The 25,490-nt window shown below is 39.1% G+C and overlaps 1 protein-coding gene across 1 annotated transcript; it reads right to left on the reverse strand.

Annotated features, from left to right (window-relative positions):
- Positions 1 to 2,788: 2,788 nt before the first annotated feature.
- On the reverse strand, positions 2,789 to 25,461 carry PTCHD3 (patched domain containing 3). The gene is given in 6 exon segments (XM_043562018.1): positions 2,789 to 3,340; positions 3,342 to 4,425; positions 7,284 to 7,433; positions 22,827 to 22,948; positions 23,880 to 24,441; positions 24,443 to 25,461. Coding segments are annotated over 6 exon segments (2,928 nt in total). The 5' UTR covers positions 24,961 to 25,461; the 3' UTR covers positions 2,789 to 2,848.
- Positions 25,462 to 25,490: the final 29 nt, after the last annotated feature.

The following is a 25,490-nucleotide window of genomic DNA, read 5'->3' on the forward strand; positions in this document are numbered from 1 at the left end:
GAATCCCAAGCAGGTTCTGCACTGTCACCACAGAGCCCAATGTGGGGCTTTAACCCACAAACCATAAGATCATGACCTGAGCTGAAATCAAGAGTTGGACACTTAACTGACTGAGCCACCCAGGCGCCTCATAAGGTAGAACGTGTTAAGGAGACTTCTAGTGAAAGGCAAAAGGCCTTGGAATTGCTATTAACAACCCTGTGGCCCTCAAGGAGGTTGCCACAGAGGCCATAAGGTAAGTGAGAAGAATATTACTGGAGACTGGTGAAAAGAAAATCCCTGCTCTGTGGCGGCAAAAAGTTGAGAGGCACCGTTCCATGGGGTATCATGAAACCTAGAAAAGACGCTGACTGGATGATTAAACTAAGAACCTTTTTTTTTTTTTTTAACTTTTTAAAATGTTTTATTTTTGAGAGAGAGAGAGTGAGTAGGAGTGGGGGAGGGACAGAGAGAGACAGGGACAGAAGATCCAAAGGAGACTCCATGCTGACAGCAGCAAGCCCATGCAGGGCTCGAGCTCACGAACTGAGAGATCATGACCTGAGCCGAAGTTGGACACTCAACTGACTAAGCCAGCCAGCCACCCCCAAAAAAGTAAATTTTAAATAGGAAACATTTCTAGGAAAATTCTGTGCCCAGATGATTTCACTGGTGAATTCTACCAAACATTTAAGTAAGAAATTGTATCAACCATATGTCATATATTTCAGAAAATAGAAGAGGAATATTTTCCATCTCATTTCCTGAAGGCAGCATAACCCTAATATCAAAACCTGAGGAAGACATTACAAGAAAAGGGAATTGTAGACCGATACCCCTCATGATCATAGGAACAAATATCATTGACAAAATATGAACAAAACAAAGACAGCAACATATGAAAATAATATGCCATGACCAAATGTAAGTCATCTTAGGAATGCAAAATGGTGTAATATTAAAACGTCATTCAACATAAATTGCCACCTTCACAGATTAAAATAAAAAAATGACATGATAATCTTCATAGATGGACAAAAATTATTTGACAAAATTCAATACCCATTGATGGTAAAACATCTCAGCAAACTAGGACTAGAAAGGACCTTCCTCAAACTGATAGAAATAACTATGAAATATCTCCAGGTAATCATCATATTTAATGATGAAATATTGAACATTTCCTGTAGAGTTGGGAACAAGGCAGTGAGATGTGGCCTTTAGAATGTTTTCCCACATTTTACTGGATGTTTTAAGCAGTAAGCCAAGTAAGAGATAAAGATTATATTGGAAGAAATAAAATGGCCTTTCTGTGACCTTTACATAATTGCACAGATAAAAACTACTACAGAAACTACAAAGATCCACACAAACTAATAAATGAACCTAATGAGGTTACACATATAAGGTAGGTATACCAAAATCTATTGTATTTTTATGTAGTAGTAAAAGCAAAATGGAAAAGGAATTTAAATTTATTTACAATGCCATAAAGATAAAAATATTTGGAAGTAAATCTACCTAAATCTGTAAGATACTCCTGAGAGAAATTAAAGAAGACATAAATAAATGGAGAGATAAACCATGTTCACAGATTAGAATATTCCAAATGGCTAAGATACCTATTTTCCCCAAATTGATCTGTAGATTCACCATAACCCAATCATGAACCCAGAAGGCTTTCTGGTAAATTGACAAGTGATTCTAAAATGAGTATCTAAATGGGAAGAACCTAGAATAGCCAAAGCAATTTGGAAAAGAAGAAAAATGCTGGATAAATTATACAACCTGACTTCAAGAGTTAATATATAGCTTCAGTAATCAAGGCACTGTGGCATTGGCTTTAGAACAGACAAACAGATCAATGCACAGAAACAGAGCCACACACAAATTGTCAATTGTTTCTTTGACAGAGGTCCCAAATTAATCCTATGCTGAAAATGTAGTCTTTTTACTAATGATGCTGGGACAACTGGATGGATAATTATTATGGGAACATAATGAACTTCTATCCACACTTCTCAACAAATATAGATCTATGGATCATAGACCCAAATGTAAAATTAAACTGTTAGCCTTGAGAAGAAAACATGGATGGATTTTTTTTGTGATCTTAGAATAGGCAATGACTTCTTAGGGAGGACACAGAAAACACTAGCCAAAAAAAAAAAAAAAAAAAAAGATAAATTTGATTTCAAAACTTCAAAAACTTCAGTTTGTCAAAATACACCATTAAGAAAAGGCATACAGGGGCGCTTGGGTGGCTCAGTCAGTTAAGCGTCTGACTTCAGCTCAGGTCATGATCTCGTGGTTCATGAGTTCAAGCCCCGCGTCAGGCTCTGCGCTGATGGCTCAGAGCTTGGAGCCTGTTTCAGATTCTGTGTCTCCCTCTCTTTTTTTTGACCCTCCCCCGTTCATGCTCTGTCTCTCTCTGTCTCAAAAATAAATAAACATAAAAAAAAAAATTAAAAAAAAAGAAAGGGCACACAAAGCCCCAGACTGGGAGGATTAATAATAAGTTGTACTTTTACATAATAATGATATAGGAAGTATAATGAAATTAATATTCCATTTATATTATAGTATATAAAATACTTGAACTCCAGGCATAAACTTCTAACAATGAAACAAAAGCTGTCAGCACAGAGCCCGACGCGGGGCTCGAACTCATGGACCGCGAGATCATGACCTGAGCCGAAGTCGGATGCTTAACCGACTGAGCCACCCAGGCGCCCCTAGTAAAGATATTTTAATGTAAGACTAATTAGTTTTTCTTAGGATATTTTAAATAACATTTTTAAATGGGATTTCCAAGCCAAGGAAACATGCCTTTGTTTTTAGTTTATTGACTATTTCAAATGGTGTGTTTTTACCAGATTGGATTGTGGCAAGCAGGAATTCTATAATTGGTCTTTGTTAGTGGATATTCAAACAAACCTTCAAAAAAGGTTAAGAATACTGGAATAAAAATTAGGCCATGAGCAGCCCCAAATACCATAACAAGAAACATAATCTTAAAAAATGTCCTGAAGATGTATGCTTTAGCTGCAGATAAAACACACGCCCCTATTACTGTTGAAACTGCACTTTGTAACACTGGGTAGCCTAGCAGATACAATGCTTCAATTATTTTTTGGTTTACTGAGGGCTTAGAACTGGAAACAAATGTGTAAGAAATGTGTGCAGAAAAATCGAAAGAAAACCCTATACAAATGACAAGATTAATCATGGACATGGAATCAAGATTGACATTCCAGAATGCCATGAACCCTGTTACTCCCACAATCACAGAAGCAATAGCAAAAGTTACCCACAAGGAACACAGTGGGTGAGGAATTAGCAATAAGGAAACAATGAACCTATGTTCATGTTGAGGATGCAACAATGACATTTCGAACAGTGTTTTCTAATATTGCAGTGTACTGATCAAAATATATGAATGTCGGGTTGTACACCATTAGGGGAATTTCACACTTTTTGGCTATGCTTCGTAACTGGAATAACATCATCTTCTTATTGGTTGAAGAAGAAACGCTGATGGTCTGAATGAAGCCCCGGGAAGCAATGATTTCATGTGAAGATGAAATATTAATATCATACATAAAAAGTGGAAAATTTGTTAAAAAACTGGGCAAACTGTTTATAAAAGTATTCTTATCATTTACATCTTGCCCGCTATTTTCCATATATTGCACATACTCTTGTAACCAAAACTCTGTAACATTTTTTTCTACATAGTCCCTGTTTTCCAAATCTACCAGACATTTTTCCAGTTTTTGCCTAGCATCTTTATCCCAGTAGTCAAGAGTTTCAGTAACAATAACCATAACCCTGGGGCCATAATCTGAAAAATGTTCTTCTACATAAAAAAATGGTGTGATGTAGGAATCGTCACTTGCCAAATTTCGAAGGTCTAACGCTTCCTGCACTCGGAAACACCCATATATACTACTAATGATGTACAAAATGTATAGAAGCACTACAAAAAACTTGGACTCAGTGCTTGTGAGAAAAGGGCCAAAATAGTCTCTGAAGAACAAATTCATTGGATGGACATCAGTTTCTTGTTCATCTGGGAGAGAATCACATGGGACACAGCAGGACTTTTTAAATGAGGAACACTTTTGGTCAGGAGTTTCTGGCTTTTTCAACCAGCATAGACAGACTACTTCTCTTTTACCATCCAGGGCCATAAACGCTCCAAAACAGGTGATGTTATAAAAATAACAAAAGAACAGGGTTGTTCCGGTATAAATGCAAAAGTATGGTACGGACCTGAAAGAGGTCATCATCCCTGTATAGAAGGCCAGGACGTTGGCGATAGTGGTGATTGTAATGGACACTGCCACTTTGGAATAGACACTGGACAGCCGCTGTTTGATGTTATCCATGAGGCTGGTCTTCTACCAGGCAGAAATCATTATAAATATGTCATCAACCCAACACCTGTTAAAAAAACAAAGAATATTAAATATTAACTTTAATATTTAATATTAATATTAAAATATCAATATCTATGAAAAATTAAACACATAAACTCGAAGCATCTTCTTTTTCCATCTCTTAGGTCTTATTTATCTTGCCTGATCTGTGCTTTGATACTATTACTTTCTCTGTCACTTTCTCTGGTTGCTTCTGAATCCACAACAGAATTCACCCCTTCCTCTGTAATAACTCTGTGCTTTATTCATACTCTTATTATTTGTACATAGCACAGGATACTCTACTCCTACTCTTCATTTAGGGTGTTGTAATGATGAGTCAGGAAACCTATTGTAGGTGTTAGTCGAAGCAGGATTAGCATTGTATCTTTGATTCTACTGGATGACTTGAAGGACCATTTTCTCTCATAAACCATCTTAATGAATGCACAAACACACGAAGCCAACATTCTGTTGCTTAAAATATAAACTGGACTTATCTATTGTACAGTTAGCATCTAACCAGCAATGTTTTCACCTCTCTCAAGATTTCTACTAGAGTTGGGGCGCCTGGGTGGTGCAGTCGGTTAAGCGTCCGACTTCAGCCAGGTCACGATCTCGCGGTCTGTGAGTTCGAGCCCCGCGTCAGGCTCTGGGCTGATGGCTCGGAGCCTGGAGCCTGTTTCCGATTCTGTGTCTCCCTCTCTCTCTGCCCCTCCCCCCTTCATGCTCTGTCTCTCTCTGTCCCAAAAATAAATAAACGTTGAAAAAAAAAATTAAAAAAAAAAAAAGATTTCTACTAGAGTTGACACTACTTTCACTCATGTATACCTTTGTTTCCATGTATATTGATGCAAACTCAATAAAATAAATAAGGAAATTAACTGCAATAAAATGCTGATCTAATTTCAATTTGGGGGGATCTTGTGCATGGATTACATGGGAGGGTACTGGGAATTGCAACTTTGCCTCTGATGTTTTACGGGTATGATCAAGAAGACAGAAGAATCTGTATTGACACAAGTCTAAACATTCTGTCATAAACTGCATCCTGACATCCCATGGCTTACCAGCTTTGAGGATTTCACTTGGGCTCAGCAGCACAAAAGGGAAGAATCAGAAGTACTAGGGACCAAGAATGAACTCTTGATATGCATTAGGTATTGAAAAACTAGTTTTGTGATTTATAGAAACTTACTCAGAAATTGTCCTTGAACACTTCTTGAGTTGCTTAAATCACACACACACACACACACACACACACACACACGCACACTCCTATGTACACACGGACTATTCAGTGCTGGTTTATATTAAATCAATTATGTACACTTTAACTATAGTTATTTATGGCTGTGGGGAATACTGAGTGACTAAGCGTGGGTGTGTACTAGGTAGGTGGGTCCTGAAGAGTTAGAGTAAATAAGTTGACATCCAGCAAACAGCTTTTCCACGGTCTCCCCATGGAAACCAAATACTATTCCTTCCAAGTTCCTTACTTTCTAAAATATAGAATGGATAAAGAAGATGTGGTTTATATATACAGTGGAATACTACTTGGCAATGAGAACGAATGAAATCTGGCCGTTTGCAGCAGCGTGGATGGAACTGGAGGGTATCATGCTAAGTGAAGTAAGTCAGGCAGAGAAGGACAGATACCATATGTTTTCACTCCTATGTGGATCCTGAGTAATTTCAGAGAAGACGACGGGGGAGGGGGGAGGGGAAAAAAGTTACAGAGAGGGAGGGAGGCAAACCATAAGAGACTCTTAAATACTGAGAACAAACTGAAGGTTGATGGGGGGTGGGGAGAGGGGAAAGCGGGTGATGGGCATTGAGGAGGGCACCTGTTGGGATGAGCACGGGGTGTTGTATGGAAACCAATTTGACAATAAATTTAACAAAAAATAAATAATTGGTATCTCTTTAAATTAAAAAAAATAAAATATAATATAAACACCTTTGTTTTTCATGCTTATTGTAAAATAAATTCTGGAAGTACATGAAAATGCAGAGAAAAAGTATAAACAATAGTAATTCCACCCTGCATTTTTATGTATATCCATCCAGAATTTGCTCCATACAAATATGCACATATAACTGTATCTCTCTATTTCAAACACCTGGTTTCAATAGCCAGCATTTTTCATTTAACATTATATATCTACCTCCTTTTGAAGACTGAATATGATTCAAAAGTATTAGTATGCTGTGTTTGAGTTGACATTTCCCATGTTGATATTGAATTAGGTTTTCAAAACTTTTCTGTTCTAAATAATGCTGAAATGAACATACTCGTTCTGCTCTTTGAGTACTTGTCTAATTGTTAAGACAAATTTCTAAAAATGGAATTGCTAAGCCAAAGATATTTGCTGTTTGATGTTTAAATCTTTTGATTTGTTGCAAAATTGGATTTAAAAAAGTGTGTAACAATTTATAATTTTCTCCCAGCAGAATGAGTATTCATTTATATACAACCTTCCTCATATCTTCAATCTTGCTAATATTTATTAATTTAATAAGAAGACAAGGTATCTCACTTTTGGTTTAATTTGCATCCATTCATTAATTGAGAAGTCAAATTATTTTTTCCCTCTACTTCCAGTGATTTATAGTCTGGATTTTGGATGTGTGTGTGTGTGTGTGTGTGTGTGTGTGAACTGCCTGTTCATGTCTCTTGTCTCTGTTTTTCCATTTGGGGTACTAGATTTTTCTGCCTCTAAACACACACACTTCAAGTTGATTTTCTTCTCTCCTGTCACCTCATTTTGGATCTGTGGAGCCACCTGAATATAATTATTTTGCTTAATCTAACATAAATTCCTTCCCTTATCTACCCCATACCCCCACATACACAATGTGTAGCTTCACATTTGGTTTTACTCACCTAGAATAAGAAATGGTGAATTTGCAACTATGATCACCGATGGCACCCCAATGTACAACATCAGGCCAAAGCCGTTCACCACTGCCAAGGCAGCAGAAATCATTCCAAAGGTTGCAGCCCACATTTTGTTTTGTACACAGTCACACCTGTACATTTGGAGGGAGAAATCATGGAATTTGTGGTGGTAGCTTCCACACTGAAATTCCATCAGTTTATAACATTCTCGACTTGGACATCTGTTCAGAAAGCCCTTGGGCAATAATTCCCATACCTGTCTGCTGAAGACCTTTAATTCCCAGACACTGTCCCAGACGAAGTGGGAAAAAGGGCGGAGGGAACAGAAAAGCTGTGAATCAGTACTTTTACCAAACTTCTGAGCAATTCTTCTGCGGCTGGGCAAGCACAAATTCACTCACCACCAGTTCAGAGCCATAGAGATATACCAAATACTTCAGATGGTTAATTACACCCTGATCTTCAAAGGGTATAAATGGAATACAACAGCAAAGGGAGGGCAAGCTCTAGCAGAGAAAGTATCCATATTCAGTGCTCTTTTCACCCACCCTCGACTCCAAGTAGCCATAGATGAAATTCTAAACAGCTCTTGAATTTCAAAACCAGTTCAATATGTATTGTGATTAACAAAATGTATGAAAGTCTTCTCCTAAAACGTTTTCAGGATTCTTGTCTACTGGTGAAGCGGGCTCTAGGAAAGTTGCTACTAATTACAAAAGAATTAGAAATGTAGTCCATTTTTGGGGCGCCTGGGTGGCTCAGTCGGTTAAGCAGCCGACTTCGGCTCAGGTCATGATCTCGCGGTCCGTGAGTTCGAGCTCTGCGTCGGGCTCTGTGCTGACAGCTCAGAGCCTGGAGCCTGTTTCAGATTCTGTGTCTCCCTCTCTCTCTGACCCTCCCCCATTCATGCTCTGTCTCTCTCTGTCTCAAAAATAAATAACGTTAAAAAAATTAAAAAAAAAAAGAAATGTAGTCCATTTTTTAAAAAAAGTTTATTTATGGGGCACCTGGGTGGCTCAGTCAAACAACTGACTTTGGCTCAGGTCATGATCTCACGGTTTGTGGGTTTGAGCCCCATGTTCAGCTCTGTGCTGATGGTTTGGAGCTGGGAGCTGCTTTGGATTTGTTGTCTCCCCTCTCTCTGCCACTCTCCTGTTCACTCTCTCACTCTCTCTCTCTCTCAAAAATACATGCTTAAAAAATGTTAAGTTTACTTATTTATTTTTGAGAGAGAGAGAGCACAAGTTGGGGAGAGGCAGAGAGAGAGAGAGACTACCAAGCAGGCTCCACACTACCAGTGCAGAGCCTGATGTGGGGCTTGAACCCATGAACAATGAGATCATGACCTGAGCCAAAGTCAGACACTTAACCAACTGAGCCACCAGGTGCCCCTCTAGTCCATTTTTAATAACACAGCCTGTGCTTTTTCTTTGCTGGACCAACAAAAATGGGAATATATAGGCAGCATTTTAAAGTATGGATTCAGCACTTTACCTACCCAATAACCACAATATTACATTTGAAAATATTGACAACCACCTCTGGTTTTATATTTTGCTTTTTTGTTAACTGCTTCAAAACAATGATTTATACTTGTCTCTAGATATTTTTAGGAGGAGAGAGAAACTAAGTTTGGATTGAAGACTAGGAGAGCCAACTATGGAAACAGAAGCACTGATTCTAATACAGCAACATGACCATGACCTTTAGGCCAGACAACAGTAAAATAGCTAAACTTTCTTATTCTGCAAAAAATTTCTACACCATGGTTTTATTTTTTTCAACACACCAGTGCTATGAGTTAAACTCAGGGCCCCAAACCAACCACATGTGCAAAATTCCAGAGCAAAAGTAAAATTCCTTGTTAGAATAAAATTTGATTATGATTAATACTTTCTTAAAACAACAATGTTGGTTTATAGCAGTTTGAAATAAGAAAGTAACAAAGATGAACTTTGAAATCAGAAAGATGACTGAGTTACATATGACATTCCATCTTTCAAGTCTCTGGATTTTTTGGTATAAAATTTTCAGATGTAAGGGAGGGAGTGAAGTATATTATTGCCTATAGTGACTTTATTTTGACTACATGCTGAGTTGACTTTGTCTAAATGATCTTTAATGTGCAATACACAGTGGAAGGAAAGATTTGAAGATGGAACACTGTAGGAGTTTGGTGAATACACTTGCAGATATTCCGGTCTCCAAGAAAGATTTTTTTTTTTAATTTTTAAAAAAAATTTTTTTTTCAACGTTTATTTATTTTTGGGACAGAGAGAGACAGAGCATGAACGGGGGAGGGGCAGAGACAGAGGGAGACACAGAATCGGAAACAGGCTCCAGGCTCTGAGCCATCAGCCCAGAGCCCGACGCGGGGCTCGAACTCCCGGACCGCGAGATCGTGACCTGGCTGAAGTCGGACGCTTAACCGACTGCGCCACCCAGGCGCCCCTTAATTTTTTTTTTTTAACGTTTATTTATTTTGGGGACAGAGAGAGACAGAGCATGAATGGGGGAGGGGCAGAGAGAGAGAGGGAGACACAGAATCGGAAACAGGCTCCAGGCTCTGAGCCATCAGCCCAGGGCCTGACGCGGGGCTCGAACTCACGGACCGCGAGATCGTGACCTGAGCTGAAGTCGGACGCCTAACCGACTGCGCCACTCAGGTGCCCCGAAAGATTTTTTTTTTTAAATTCATTTCTCTTGAGAGAGAGAGGCTGACAGAGAGAGACAGAGAGAGAGAATGGCAAGCAGGCTCCACACTGTCAGCGCAGAACCCGAAGTGGGGCTCAAACCCATGAACCATGAGATCATGACCTGAGCCGAAGCCTAGAGTCAAGACGCTTAGCTGACAGAGCCACCCAGGCACCCCTGAGAAGGATTTTGTTATCATTATCAGAATGACCTAGGGAAGTCTTAGAACTTTAGATCTCCTGGAACCTGGCTATGCAGATCCTGATTCAGTAGGTTGGTAGGGAAGCTGCAGAATCTTTATGTCTAAAACCTTCCCCATATGACTCCAGTGCAGGCAGCAAGATGGCCAACCTTCTGAATATTTTATTTACCTGACAGGGAAGGGCTAAATTAGAACTTATTATACTTAGACAACAATCTATATGTTTGGTAAGAGATCCACATCTTCCTTCAAAGGTAATGATGTTTCTCATAAGTAAACAACAGTTTACAGTGTATTTGAGAAGGGAAAGATTTTCAAGCTTGTTTCAGAAACAGATCTAATATTTGGTGTAAATGTTGTCATGTCCAAAATGTGAGACAATTTTGAAGGAGTCAAGAAGATCAATATACCACTACTTGCTGTAGAATGAGGTTCAAGCTAGAGCAACTACTTGAAAAAGTTTGTTCATATGACTTCACAATCAGACAATAAATACAGAACCCTAAAATAGGTGCAAATAAGGCTTCTGTGTGAGGTAAATGCGTATGTGCAAGGATAACCTTCATATGTAAGTGTAAATGAATCAGGCAGCATGGGAAATGTCTTAGGGACTGTCTAGGAGGCTGTTGCCCAGACCAGAGATAAGAGATTCTCAATGCTAACAGAGAGGTAGGAGTGGGAGATGTCCTAGGAATTTACAAACACACTCAAAGGAGAATTGGTTTTATTTTAAAGCCTAGAGAAGGCACGTATTGAAGCATCGTGGCAGCAGCTGTGCCTTAAGGATTTCCCTCTTCCTTTTCTTTTTCTCCTTGGACATGCTCCAACTAACTTAGCAAGATGGGAAGCAGGAAGAGAAGGGATAGAAGAGGGCTGGCGAACCAACAGAATGGGGGAAGATATTTGCAAATGACATATAACATAAAGGCTTATTATCCAAAATCTATAAAGAACTTACCAAACTCAACACCTGAAATAATCCAGTGAAGAAATAGCCAGAAGACATGATTAGACCAAAGAAGGCATCCAGATGGCCAACAGACACATGAAAAGATACTCAACGTCACTCATCATCAGGGAAATACAAGTCAAAACCACAGTGAGATACCACCTCACACCAGAGTGGCTAAAATTAACAACTCAGGAAACAACAGATGTTGGCAAGGATGTGGCGAAATGGGAACCCTCTTGCGCTGTGGGTGGGAATGCACAATTGGTGCAGCTGCTCTGGAAAACAATGTGGAGGTTCCTCAAAAAATTAAAAACAGAATTACCCTATGACCCAGAAGTAGCACTATAGGAATTTATCCAAAGGATACAGGAGTGCTGATTCATAGGGGCACATGAACCCCAACGTTTATAGCAGTGCTATCAACAATAGCCAAAATACAGAAAGAGCCCAAATGTCCATCAACTGATGAATGGATAAAGAAGATGTGGTTTATATATACAATGGAATACTACTTGGAAATGAGAAAGAATGAAATATTGCCATTTGCAACTACGTGGATGGAACTAGAGGGTATTATGCTAAGCAAAATTAGTCAGAGAAAGACAAATATCATGTGACTTCACTCATATGAGGACTTTAAGATACAAAACAGATGAACATAAGGGAAGGGAAGCAAAAATAATACAAAAACAGGGAGAGGGACAAAACATAAGAGACTCTTAAATATGGAGAACAAACAGAGGATTACTGTTGTAGGAGGAGTTGTGGGAGGGGGGATGGGCTAAATGGGTAAGGGCATTAAAGAATCTACTTCTGAAATCATTGTTGCACTATATGCTAACTTGGATGTAAATTTTAAAAAATAAATTAAATTTAAAACATTTACAATGTGGAGAAACGGGAACCCTCTTGCACTGTTGGTGGGAATGCAAATTGGTGCAGCCGCTCTGGAAAGCAGTGTGGAGGTTCCTCAGAAAATTAAAAATAGACCTACCCTATGACCCAGCAATAGCACTGCTAGGAATTTATCCAAGGGATACAGGAGCACTGATGCATAGGGCCACTTGTACCCCAATGTTCATAGCAGCACTCTCAACAATAGCCAAATTATGGAAAGAGCCTAAATGTCCATCAACTGATGAATGGATAAAGAAATTGTGGTTTATATACACAATGGAATATTACATGGCAATGAGAAAAAATGAAATATGGCCTTTTGTAGCAACGTGGATGGAACTGGAGAGTGTGATGCTAAGTGAAATAAGCCATACAGAGAAAGACAGATACCATATGGTCTCACTCTTATGTGGATCCTGAGAAACTTAACAGAAACCCATGGGGGAGGGGAAGGAAAAAAAAAAAAAAAGAGGTTAGAATGGGAGAGAGCCAAAGCATAAGAGACTGTTAAAAACTGAGAACAAACTGAGGGTTGATGGGGGGTGGGAGGGAGGAGAGGGTGGGTGATGGGTATTGAGGAGGGCACCTTTTGGGATGAGCACTGGGTGTTGTATGGAAACCAATTTGTCAATAAATTTCAGAAAAAAAAAAAAAGATTTTTCAAATGAAAAAAAAAATTTACAAAAGAAGATGTGGTTTATATATACAATGGAATACTACTTGGCAATGAGAAAGAATGAAATCTTGCCATTTGCAACAATGTGGATAGAACTGGAGGGTATTATGCTAAGAGAAATAAGTCAGTCAGAGAAAAACAGATATATGTTTTCACTCATATGTGGAATCTGAGAAACTTAACAGAAGTCCATGAGGGAAGGGAAGGGTAAAAAATCATTTCAAACAGAGAGGGAGGCAAACCATAAGAGACTCTTAAATACAGAGAACTGAGGCTTGATTTCTCTGGGGGGTGAAGTGAGGGGGGGTGAGGTGAGGGGAAAATGGGTAATGGGCATTGAGGAGGGCACTTGTTGGGATGAGCACTGGGTGTTGTATGTTAAGTGATGAATCATGGGAATCTATTCCAGAAGCCAGGACTATACTGTATGTTAGCTAACTTGACAATAAATTATATTCAGAGAAAAAAAAGAAGAGAACTGGTAAGCTCCTTTCTCTCCATTAAGGGCTATCCCATGCAGCATGCTCTAGCAAAGGGTGCTGGAGGGTACCTTAACTTTAAATCAAGTTACCAATTTTGTTTATTACATGGACATGGACGTGGACATGGACATTTGAACTCTGACTGGAGGATTTTGTCCTACCTACTAATGACCACAAAAGTCACATGGCCTGTCTGAGTTTTCATGGGGCAGAGGAAGAACTTGCTCTTACCTACAAAACTTAAAGGGAACAAAGGGAGACAAAAATAAAGTTGCATTATGTTTATACCTCATGAGTCCTATGTGTTTCATATTCTGGTTACATAAACATAAAGTCTTCAAAGACAAATAAATATAAATCATTTTCTAAGGGTGTCTGGCTGGCTCAGTCAGTTAAGCATCCGACTCTTGGTTTCGGCTCAGGTCATGATCTCCTGGTTTGTGAGTTCAAGCCCTGTGTCGGGCTCTGCTCTGACAGCGAAGAGCCTACTTGGGATTCCTTCTCTCCCTCTCTCTCTGCCTCTCCTCTGCTCACTCAACCATGCTCTCTCTTTCAAATTAAATAAAGACTAAAAAAATCATTTTCTAATTGCCTTCAGTATAAGATTTTCTGTACTACTGTCCATAATTATTAGTAAAGACAAGCAAGAATTGATATAAATTTGTATATTCAGAACCAACTACCTAGTAGGAAAGTTTTGTCAAGCCAATTGTTGGTACCTTGGAGATTCCATACTAGGTTAACATTATTTTTATACTCTAATGACTTTAACAAGCCTGAATTTGGTCTTTTTTCCTTCCCATCCTTCCTCCCCTATTTTCTCCCTCCCTCCCTCTCACCCTTCCTTCTTAGTTTTTTGATTTTGTTTGTTTACTAGGGAATGTGGTCTTTCTTTCCAAAATAACAAAGTTGTGAGGTAGTTTATTAACTCTAACGAGATACCCATCATGGTTAACTCCCTCTACCTATTGGGGCCTTATTTTTCTCTACCTTAAAATCTAGAGAGTTGAATTATATCATTTGCTCCCAAACCCACCTATACAGGAGAATCAACTAAAGACATTTTTGAAATATAGATTTTCAGACTGAAACCCCTAGAGACTTGATTCAATAGGTGGCTTCAGAATAAGTAGGTGTAGAGTCCTCTCTGGAACTCTGCTGTGAGAATCACTCAATTAATATATTCTATGGGGTGACTTCTAAAACTAAATACTGGTGTTTGCTGATATTTTCAATATTTTAGCTTTCTGATTACAAGAGCCCGAACTAACCCTAATGCCTAGATAACAATTTTTAAGTGCTTAACAAGGTAAACCCCACATCCGAACAATGGGGACACCCGAGTCAATTAAATTAGAGATTAATTTTTTATATAGTTAAAAGTACTAGTTCAAATTTATACAGAAATATGGACTTATTTAATTCTATCAGCATATCTGCTTCCAAATGGAACAATTAGTCACAATTGGCACAGTATGTAAAGTAAAAACCATATGCCAAATCAAACAAAACTGGCCATAATTTATTTATTTGTTTTTACGATTCCATCTGATTGCACACTATTGCTAATGGGGGGCGGGGAGAAAAGAAAGTTTAAAAAATAAGAGTTTAGTGCTGGATGTCAGCAAAACATGGAGTAGGAATTTCCCAAGTCTCATCCCGACAAAGAAATATAGAAAAACGGGCATATATTTTCAGAATTCTGTGAACTCTGGAAAGCAGTCAAAAGCTTACAGCAACTAAGCAAGTGCTAAATGAAAGAAAATCAGGGGAGTACTTCAAAATAGTAGGAATGTTTTATAGTGATTTTACATGCCCTGTCTCCCTCTCCAGTGTGATAGTAGTCTTAAAGTGGCAGTGATCATAATGTGGCAGATGTGTTAAAGTGGCCCCAGTCCCAAACTGTCCCTAAGACAGCAGGGATCTTAAAGTGGTAACAGCTCATGTTACCATGATGGAGCCATTTCCCTGTTTTTGGAGGAAGCAGAGCAGAGATTATTCCTAAAATATTTTATATGTCTGTTCTAACCTATTTGGGGGCTACCTGAAGGACTGATGCAAGGCACTCCTCTGTTTTGTCTAACTCAAAACTCAGGTTGAGAAATCTGGAAACACCACAAGTTGAATGAACAAACCTCATGTGCATAGAGCAAAAGATTATAGCTCAAAAATACAAAAGACTGCCTATGGAAAAAGATGAGGAGCATTTCTCTGGGAATTTAGGATATTAAAAAGCACTCAGTTATACTGGGGAATTTAGAAAATTACCCAGGGCAAGATGTATGCTCAGAAAAGACCTAAGAAGACCCTAAGCTTTCACCTAGGGCTGATCCCTAGGTACAGTGTAAGCCTTGGTAAGTGTTGGAGGTTCCAGGCACAGAACCATTTTGCAAACACTGGGAGAGCTCCTGGCATCCAAGGAAATCTATGTCAAAACACTAGCTAAGGTACAGAAACTTCAGTGACCACAAAAAACAATAATTACAGTCTTTCCATAATAGTTTCGGAAAATCACAAAGAAAATGGACCACTAATCTTAAATAAACACATAGGAAAACAACAGAAAACCCTGGGGAGGGTGGAATCTGATTTCCAGTTAGCCAAATGTCCAGTTTTCTACACAACCACCACCACCACCAACAACAACAAATCACAAGGTATATAAAGATAGAGGAGAGTGTGGTTCAAAATATGTGTGAAACAAAACAAATAGACAGAAATCATCCTTGAGGAAAGACAAAGCTAGGACTTACTAGACAAAGACTATAAACACTTTTCTTTTTTTCTTTTCTTTTTTTTTTTTTTTATTTATTTTTAGGACAGAGAGAGACAGAGCATGAACGGGGGAGGGGCAGAGGGAGAGGGAGACACAGAATCGGAAACAGGCTCCAGGCTCTGAGCCATCAGCCCAGAGCCTGACGCGGGGCTCGAACTCACGGACCGCGAGATCGTGACCTGGCTGAAGTCGGACGCTTAACCGACTGCGCCACCCAGGCGCCCCTAAACACTTTTCTAAATATGCTTACAGAGCTAAAGAAGAGCTCTGACAAGGAAATAAGAAAAACAATGTATAAGCAAAATAATAATATTAAGAGGTAGAAATTTTTTAAAGGAAACAAACAGAAATTCTGGAACTGAAAACTACAGTAACTGAAATGACAGAAAACAAACCCCAAAACACTAGAGGCACTCAACAGTAGGTCGAATAGGCAGAAGAATCAGTGAACTGAAAATAGGACAATTGAAATGTATGGAGTCTAAGAGACAGAAAGAAAAAAGGATGAAGAAAAGTGAGAAGAACCTCAGAGATCTGTGGGTCTACCAGCCAGTAGATCAACATACATATTATGGGAGTTCCAGGAGAGAGAGAAAAGGAGGCAGGGGTGCCTGGGTGGCTCAGTTGGTTGAGTGGCCGACTTCGGCTCAGGTCACGATCTCACGGTCCGTGAGTTCGAGCCCTGCATCGGGCTCTGTGCTGACAGCTCAGAGCCTGGAGCCTATTTCGGATTCTGTGTCTCCCTCTCTCTGACCCTCCCCCGTTCATGCTCTGTCTCTGTCTCAAAAATAAATAAATGTTAAAAAAATTAAAAAAAAAGGAGGCAGGAAAAATATTTAAAGAAATAATGGCAGAAAACTTCCCAAATTTGGTAGAAGATATGAAGCTACAAATCCAAGAAGCTTAATGAAGTTCAAATAGGATGAACTCAAAAAGACCCAGACTGAGAACATTATAATCAAATCATTGAAAGCCAAAGGCAAAGAGAGTCTTGGAAGCACTGAGAGAGGAGCAACTCACCAAATATAAGGGACCCTTAATAAGTATAAAAGCTGATTGTTTATTAGAAACCATGGAGGCAAGGAGACAGTGGAATATTTATAGTTCTTAAAGAAAAAAAAAATCAACGGAAAATTCTGTATTCATCAAAACTGTCCTTCAAAAATGAAGGAGAAATTAAGACATTCCAGATAAACAAGAGCTAAGCAGGCTTGTTAATTAGACCTGCCCTAAATGAAATGGTAAAAGGAATCCTTCAGGCTGAATAGAAAGAACAATAAAAAGTAATGCTAAGTCATATGAGGAAACATAGGTCTTGGTCAAATATAACAGCAAGTATTACTATATTTTTGGTTTATAATCCTACATTTTATTACCTACAGAATTTAGAACATAAAAATAATTATAAATCTGTAATCGGGCATAGAGTGTATAAAGATATAATTTGTGACAACAACAACATAAAGAGTGGGGGACAGAGGTGTATAGAAGCAGCATATTTGTGTGTTTTTGAAGTTAAGTTGGTATCAGTTTAATGTAGGTTGTTTTAAACTTAGAATTATATGAATCAGCATGGTAACCATAAAGAAAATCTCACAAAATCATGGCAAAAGGAAATGAGAAGAGAATCAAACAACTCATTAGAAAAATAGAAACAAAACATAGAAAAAGGCATAATGGATGAAGTGAGGGACGAAAAAACTGTATGATACACAGAATACAAATAGCAAAATAGCAGAAGTCCTTCCTTGTCAGCAGTTATTTTAAATGTAAATGGATTAAACTCTTGAATAAAAGGGTAGAAATTGACAGAAGGGATAAAATAACATGATTCAACTATATGCTGTCTACAAGAGACTCATTATAGATCCAAAGACATAAATAGATTGAAAGCTAAAGGATGGAGAAAGATATTCCATATAAATATAACCAAAGGAGGGCAGGATTGAATATGCTTCTACAAGATGAAATAGATTTTATTTTAAAAACTGTTAAAAGGGGCGCCTGGGTGGCGCAGTCGGTTAAGCGTCCGACTTCAGCCAGGTCACGATCTCGCGGTCCGTGAGTTCGAGCCCCGTGTCAGGCTCTGGGCTGATGGCTCGGAGCCTGGAGCCTGTTTCTGGTTCTGTGTCTCCCTCTCTCTCTGCCCCTCCCCCGTTCATGCTCTGTCTCTCTCTGTCCCAAAAATAAATAAAAAACATTAAAAAAATTAAAAAAAAAAACTGTTAAAAGAGACAAAGAAGGGCATTTTAAATTGATAAAAAGAACAATTCATCAAGAAGATTCATCTACAAACATACATTCGCTGCCAATAGAGACCCCAAAATTAAACAAATATTAACAGACTTGTAGACAGAAATAGATGGAAAATTCAATATGCCACTTTCAATAATGTATAAAACATCTAGGCCAATAATCTATAAGGAAACAGAAGAAATGGACAACACTAAATAAATTAGACCTTACAGAGATATATACAACACTCAACCCAATGATAGAAGAATATACATTATTCTCAAGTGAACATGAAACATTCTCTGGAATAGATCAATATGTTAGGTCACAAAACAAGTCTGAAAATGTAAAAATATTGAAATTACCCAATGTATCTTTTTAACCAACAATGGAATGGAGCTACAAATCAATAATAGAGGGAAAACTGGATAATTCAAAATGTATGGAAATTAAGCAACTCACTATCAAATAACCAATGGGTCAAAGAATAAATCACAAGGAAATTAGAAAATACTCAGCAACAAATGAAAATAAACACACAGCAAAACATAACTTACAGGATATAGCAACACCAGTGCTCATAGGTAAATTTATACTACATTAAAAAAGAAAAAAAAGGTCTTCAATCACCTTATGGTACTAGACATATCGCAGAAATAGAAACAAAATAAAACAAAACAAAACCCAAAGCTAACAAGGAAGGAAATGAAAAGATTAGAATAGAGATATATGCAATTGAGACTAGAAAAACAATGGAGGGAACCAACAAAGGCAAAAATTGATTATTTAAAAAGATCAACAAATTGATAAACTCTTATCTAGAGTGACAAAGAAAAAAGAAGACAGAAATAACTAAATCAGATATGAAATTGAAGACATTACTACTAACCTTAGAGAAATATGAAGGATTATAAAAGAACACTATAGGGTTGTCTGGGTGGCTCAGTTGGTTGAGCTCCTACTTCATCTCAGGTCATGATCTCAGGTCATGAGCCCGCATGGGGCTCACTGCTGTCAGTGCAGAGCCCACTTTGGATCCTCTGCCCCCACCCCCCCACCACCTCTCTCCCTCTTGTGCACTCTCTCTCAAAAATAAATAAACATTAAAAAAATAAAGAATACTATAAACTTATGCCAACAAACTATATGAAATGCACAAATTTCTAGAAACACATAAATGACCTAAACTGACTCAAGATGAAATAGAAAATCTCAACAGACATTGAATAAGTAAAAAGACTGAATCAGTAATCAAAAACCACCCAAAAAGAAAAGTCCAAGACCAGATGGCTTCACTGGTAAATTTCACTAAACATGTAAAGAAGAAGCAATACCAAGCCTTCTCAAGTCCTTCCAAAAAGTTGAAAAGGAAGAAACACTCTCTAACTCATTCTATGAGACCAACATTACACTGATACCAATCCCAGACAAAGATTACAAGAAGAAAACTATAGATCAATATCTTATGAATGTAGATTCAAATGTCCTTAATAATATTCTGCAAACCCAATTCAATAGCACGTTAAAAAGATTATACATCATTACCAACTAGGATTTATCCCAGGAATGCAAGAGTGGTTCAACATGGGAAAAATCAATCAAGTAACATATCACACTAATAGAACAAAGGATAAAATCTACATGATCATCTCAGTAGATGCAAAAAAGGCATTTGACAAAATCCAACACCCAATTATGATTAAAAAAAAACCTCAAAAACAAGGAATAGAAAGGAACTTCCTCAAAATGATAGGGACCATTATAAGAACTGAATATCTAACAATATAATCAAAAGTGAAAGCTGAAAGATTTCCCTTCAAAATCAGGAACAAGATAAAGATGCCCACTTTCACCAATGACACTTGACATTGAAGTGGAAGTGCTATCCAGAGGAATTAAATAAGAAATGGAAATAAAAGGAATCCAAATTGGAAATGAAGAAGTATAACTATCCCTTTTCACAGATTACATGATTCTATATATGAAAATTCCCAAGAAACCACAATAAAACTAATAGAGTTAATAAACAAATTGAGCAAAGCTGCAGGATACAAGATCAACACACAAATACCAGTTGTGTTTCTATATACGTGCAATGAACAATCCAAAAATGAAATGAAAAAAGCAATTCCATTTAATGTCTAAAAGAGTAAAATATTTAGAAATAAATTTAACCAAGGAGGTGAAAGACAGAAAGCTACAAAACTCTAGTGAAAGAAACTAAAGAAGACCTAAGTTAATGGAAATGCAACCTTAGTTCACGGGGAGGAAGACAGTATTATTAAAATGTTAATCTCACTTAAACAACCTACAGATTCAACACAATCTTTATCAAAATTTCAATGACCTTCCCCCCACCCCAGAAATGGAAAAGTCAACCCTCAAATTCATATGGAATTGCAAGGGTCCTAGATATCCAAAATAATCATGAAAAAGACGATAAAAATTGGAGGATTTCCAGATTTCAAAACTCATAACAAAGCTACAGGAATCAAAACAGTGTGGTCCTGGCACATCAACAGACATGTAGGCTCATGGCATATAATTTAGAGTCCAGAAATAAACCCATACATCTACAACCAATTGATTGTTTACAAGGATGCCAAGTCCAATCAACTGGGAAAGAATAGTCTGTTCATCACATGGGACTTGGAAAACTGGATTTCCAGCAATCAACATGGAAACATGGATTTCCACATGGATTTCCATGCACAAGAATGAAGTTAAACCCCTACTCACACTACATATACAAAAGTGAACTAAAAATTGATCAACAACCTAGATATGAGGGCTAAAACCATAAAACTCTTAGAAGGAAACACAGGGCAAATGTGCATGACATTGAACTTGTCAATGGATTCTTACATATAAGTATATAGCAAAAGAAAAAAATAAGATAAAGTGGATTTCATCAAAATTAAAAACTCTTGTGCATTAAAGACATTATCAAGAAAGTGAAGAGACAATACACAGAGTGGGAGAAAATATTTATAAATCATATATCTGATAAAGGTTTAATATTTAAAACATACAAAATACTGAGGTGTCTGGGTGGTTCAGTCAGTTGAGTAACCGACTTCAGCTCAGGTCATGATCTCATGGTTTGTGGGTTCACGCCCCACATCAGGCTCTGTGCTGGCAGTGTGAAGCCTGATTGGGATTCTCTCTCTCTCCTCTCTTTCTGACCCTCCCCCATTCATATTTTCTTCTCTCTCAAAATAAAAAAAATAAACTTAAAACCAAATATACAAAGTACTCACCAACAATAGGACTCAAAAACAAAAAGACAACCACATTAAAAAATGGGCAAAGGACTTGCATAGACATTTCTCCAAAGATGTACATATGGCCAATAAACACATGAAAAGATACTTAAGATCATTAGTAATTAGGGAAATGTAAATCAAACCACACTTTGTCACTATTAAGTTGACTATTATCAATAAAACAAAAAACAAGTGTTGGTGAGGATGTGGAGAAATTGGAACCTTTATACATTGCTGGTAGGATTTGGCAGTTCTTCAAAGAACTGACCATAGGGGCGCCTGGGTGGCTCAGTCGGTTAGGCAGCCAACTTCGGCTCAGGTCACGATCTCACGGTCTGTGAGTTCAAGCTCTGCGTCGGGCTCTGTGCTGACAGCTCAGAGCCTGGAGCCTGTTTCAGATTCTGTGTCTCCCTCTCTCTCTGCCCCTCCCCTGTTCACACTCTGTCTCTCTCTGTCTCAAAAATAAATACACGTTAAAAATTTTTTTTAAAAAAAAGAACTGACCATAGAATTATCACACCACCCACCAATCCAATTCCCAGGTATATACTGAAAATAATCGAAAACAGGAGCTCAAGAAAATATTTGTACATCAATGTTCGTTGCAGCATTATTCACAAAAGCCAAAAAGTGGAAACATTCCAAGTGCCCATCAACAGTTAAGTGTATAAACAAACAGTGCTGTATGTATACGGTGAAATACCAGTCATAAAAATGAATGAAGTTTTGATACGTGCTAGGATATAGAGGAACCTTGAAAACATTATGCCAAGTGAAATAAGCCAGTCACAAAAGTACAAATATTGTGTGATTCCACTTATATGAAATCTCTAGAATAAGCAAATTCATAGAGATAGAAAGGAGATGAAGGTTAGCCGGGACTGGGGGGAGGCCATGGAGAGTTACTGCCTAAGGGTTATACAGTTTCTGTTTGGGGGGATGGAAAGATTTAGAGACAGACAGTTGTGGGGCGCCTGGGTGGCTCATTAAGCGTCCGACTTGGGCTCAGGTCATGATCTCCCGGTTTGTGGGTTCGAGCCCCGCGGAGGCTATGTGCTGACAGCTCAGAGCCTGGAGCCTGCTTCCAATTCTGTCTCCTTCTCTCTCTGCCCCTCCCCCACTTGTGCTCTGTCTCTCTCTATCAAAAATAAATAAACGTAAAAACACAAAAATGAAAAAAACCCCAGATAGTTGTGATGGTTGCACAACAGTGTGAATGTAATTAATGCCACTGAAATATACACTTAAAAATGATTAGAATGGCATATTTTATATCAATTATATGTATTTTGCCACCCAAAAATATCTGTTAAAAAGAGTTAAGAAACAATGAAACCATTTTACCTGTAGCCAGATAGGATTGCAAATAATATGATTAGAAGGTATGCCAAGTGAAACAAAGGGATCACTGTCATCAAAGTTGCTTCAAGTTCCAGTTGTCTAGAAATTGATGTAAAGTAGACCACCTGCCACAAAAATTTAGTCAAGTAAATAACTTTTCATTCCAATATTTGTGTGAGTTACAAACCCTATTGAAACACTGTAGCTTACTGATTGAAACATGTTAAGATTTAGTAAAAGATCAAAATATGTGAATCGTGATTTTAGATTCACTTATAAATAAAGAATAAAGAAGATTAACATAGGTGTGCTTCTTCCCACAAATCTGTGGCACGCTTTCTAAAGTTTCTTTCAGAAACCCAAGGTTTAAACCTCCTGAATACACAAAATCTGAGATCTACCTAAGATTGTGAAACCATTCATAATTACAGAAATTGTGGCTTTTTCTAAAATTTTAGTAGGTCGTTGTCTTTTACTATTTTAATTTCATCGATATTTCAGAAGGATCTGGTATTTTTCCAATAGTTGTCTCACTTTGACCAGGCTTATTCACAACTATTAGTTACAGAATAGCTAGCATGTGCCTGGCACTAGGCTATATAACTTACTTGGTAAACGGTGAGCTAATTCTCTTTTCAATAATACCATGGAACTTCTTAAAAGTTTGTTGCTTTTATTCAATGAACCCCAAACACATTTCAGGGGGTTCCCCCAAATAGCAAAGACTTTAAGAGTAAGGATTTTAAAGTAATTTGACTGGAAAACCTGATGATCAATGTCTGCACTGAGCAGACCTACCTTAGGGATGTAGGATTTGTGTTTTCCACCAGAATATTATTAAGGATTTATGCTGTGTGGCATCCTTTGGTGTGTGAGATTAAGGAAGTTGGATTAAGTGCCAAACAGAGTAGAGCACTCCCAGCTGCAAGTCAAGGACTCCAACAAATAATCCAGGAGTGCTACTACTTGGAAAACGTGTTCTTACCCCTCCCACCTTCTCCCGGTCTATAAAACTCAGCCTATAAACCCTCCCTATAAAACTCAGCCACCAGATACCTGGATCCTCTTCGAGGCCAGACTCTTTTCAATGTTGCTAGATTGGTTCAGAAAATGGGTCAACCATTTCTTACTAAGCTCGTTGTCCTCTCCATCCTCAGTTTTCAGGTAGTAGAGCAGCCTCACGGCTTTGGCTTCCAGGAGTAACTGGTTCATTCCCATCCTCTCGCCTAAGAAGTTTCCTCCAATGGTGCCAGCCAGGTAGATGGGCTGACCGGTGTGGTTGTAGATTGGGAAAGTGACATTTCTCAGGTCGAGGTCCCTGTTCATCTGCCAGGCATACAGGAGTGGGTTGGAAGGCACGCAGAGACCCTGGTGCTTGGCACACACCTGATTGTAGTGGATCTGGGTTCCGTTTTCCCCCATCGCATACAGATCCTGGATCACGTCATCCACTTTACTAACTTCTGATAAGATTGCTGGTTCTAGCAGGGAGGTGGTGTTGGAGACCGCTAGAATACAAGCGAAATTGACCTCGGTGCTCTTCCTGGAGATGGAGAAGCGGTGAGAGTCGTTGGCGGTGAAGCGTTCCTGCACAAAGCGCCTCTCGGCCTTGGCCGAGGGTGTACTGCTCCTCGAGGTTTTCTTTTACATCCTTGGGCAGGTAAATCAAACCGGTGCCCAGAGCGGCCGTCAGCACCATGGGCACCAGCAGGAAGATCCAGGGGTGCGCGCCCACTTCGCATCCCAGCCTTCGGAAGAGGCAGGAGAGGGGCCCCTCCAGGCAGTCGGTGTGGCAACGGGGTCTCTCGGACACCTGGTTTTCCGACGGTGATGCTGGCAGCGAGGAATCCCCCCTCACTGACACCGGATGTGAATGGGGCGCCCCAGCGGGCTCTGGCAACTGCCCCGAAGCCCAGGTCATCTCGGGTTCCTGTCTTAACCCAAGAACTACTCTTGACTCCTCCTTGGAGGCCGGCAGCGGCTCTGAGCCCAGCCTTGCCTCGGGTGGCCGCTTCGCCTCTGACCTGGGCCCCGGCTCCTCCGCTGCGGGCTCCCGCTCCGCCGGCGCAGGCGCCTCCGCCTCCGCCTCCGCCTCCTGCCGGGCCTCTGGCGCCACCTCGGAGGGACTAAGGCTCATTTCCGGGAAGGAAAGGCCAGGGTCTCAAACGTGACAGCAGATTAGAAAGCAGCCACTGGACCAAGCGCCCATCTCCGCCCCACACGACGGTTTCCTGGAGAAATTCTGCGGAAGTCTGTTTGAGTTCCGGCTGCTAGCGCCCGGATCCCGAAGGTTCGTTGGGAAGCTCGTGTTTTGACTCATAGCCCATCCAGCCCCAAATTTGTCTGTGGCGTGCCTGATGCTCCCAGGAAGTTAGTACACAAACACTACTTAACGGTAAGATGCGTGCCTCTTCTACAAGACTTACACACACACACACACACACACACACACACACACACACACAAATGTGGTGTTGCCTTTCCGGGGAGCATCCAGTAACACAGTTCTCGGGTAAGGTGAACCTCGTACACCTGGTTTAGTGATTCTTTTTGTTAACTACAAACGTAACATATATTCTTCTTGTAAAAGTTAGAAGTAAATAAGTGGGCTGAAAAGTGGTTGTTTATCTTGGGTCTATTCCGCCCACAGTTCCCAGGATGGAGGGA

Source organism: Prionailurus bengalensis, chromosome B4 (assembly GCF_016509475.1).
Source record: "Prionailurus bengalensis isolate Pbe53 chromosome B4, Fcat_Pben_1.1_paternal_pri, whole genome shotgun sequence".
Lineage (NCBI taxonomy): Eukaryota > Metazoa > Chordata > Mammalia > Carnivora > Felidae > Prionailurus > Prionailurus bengalensis.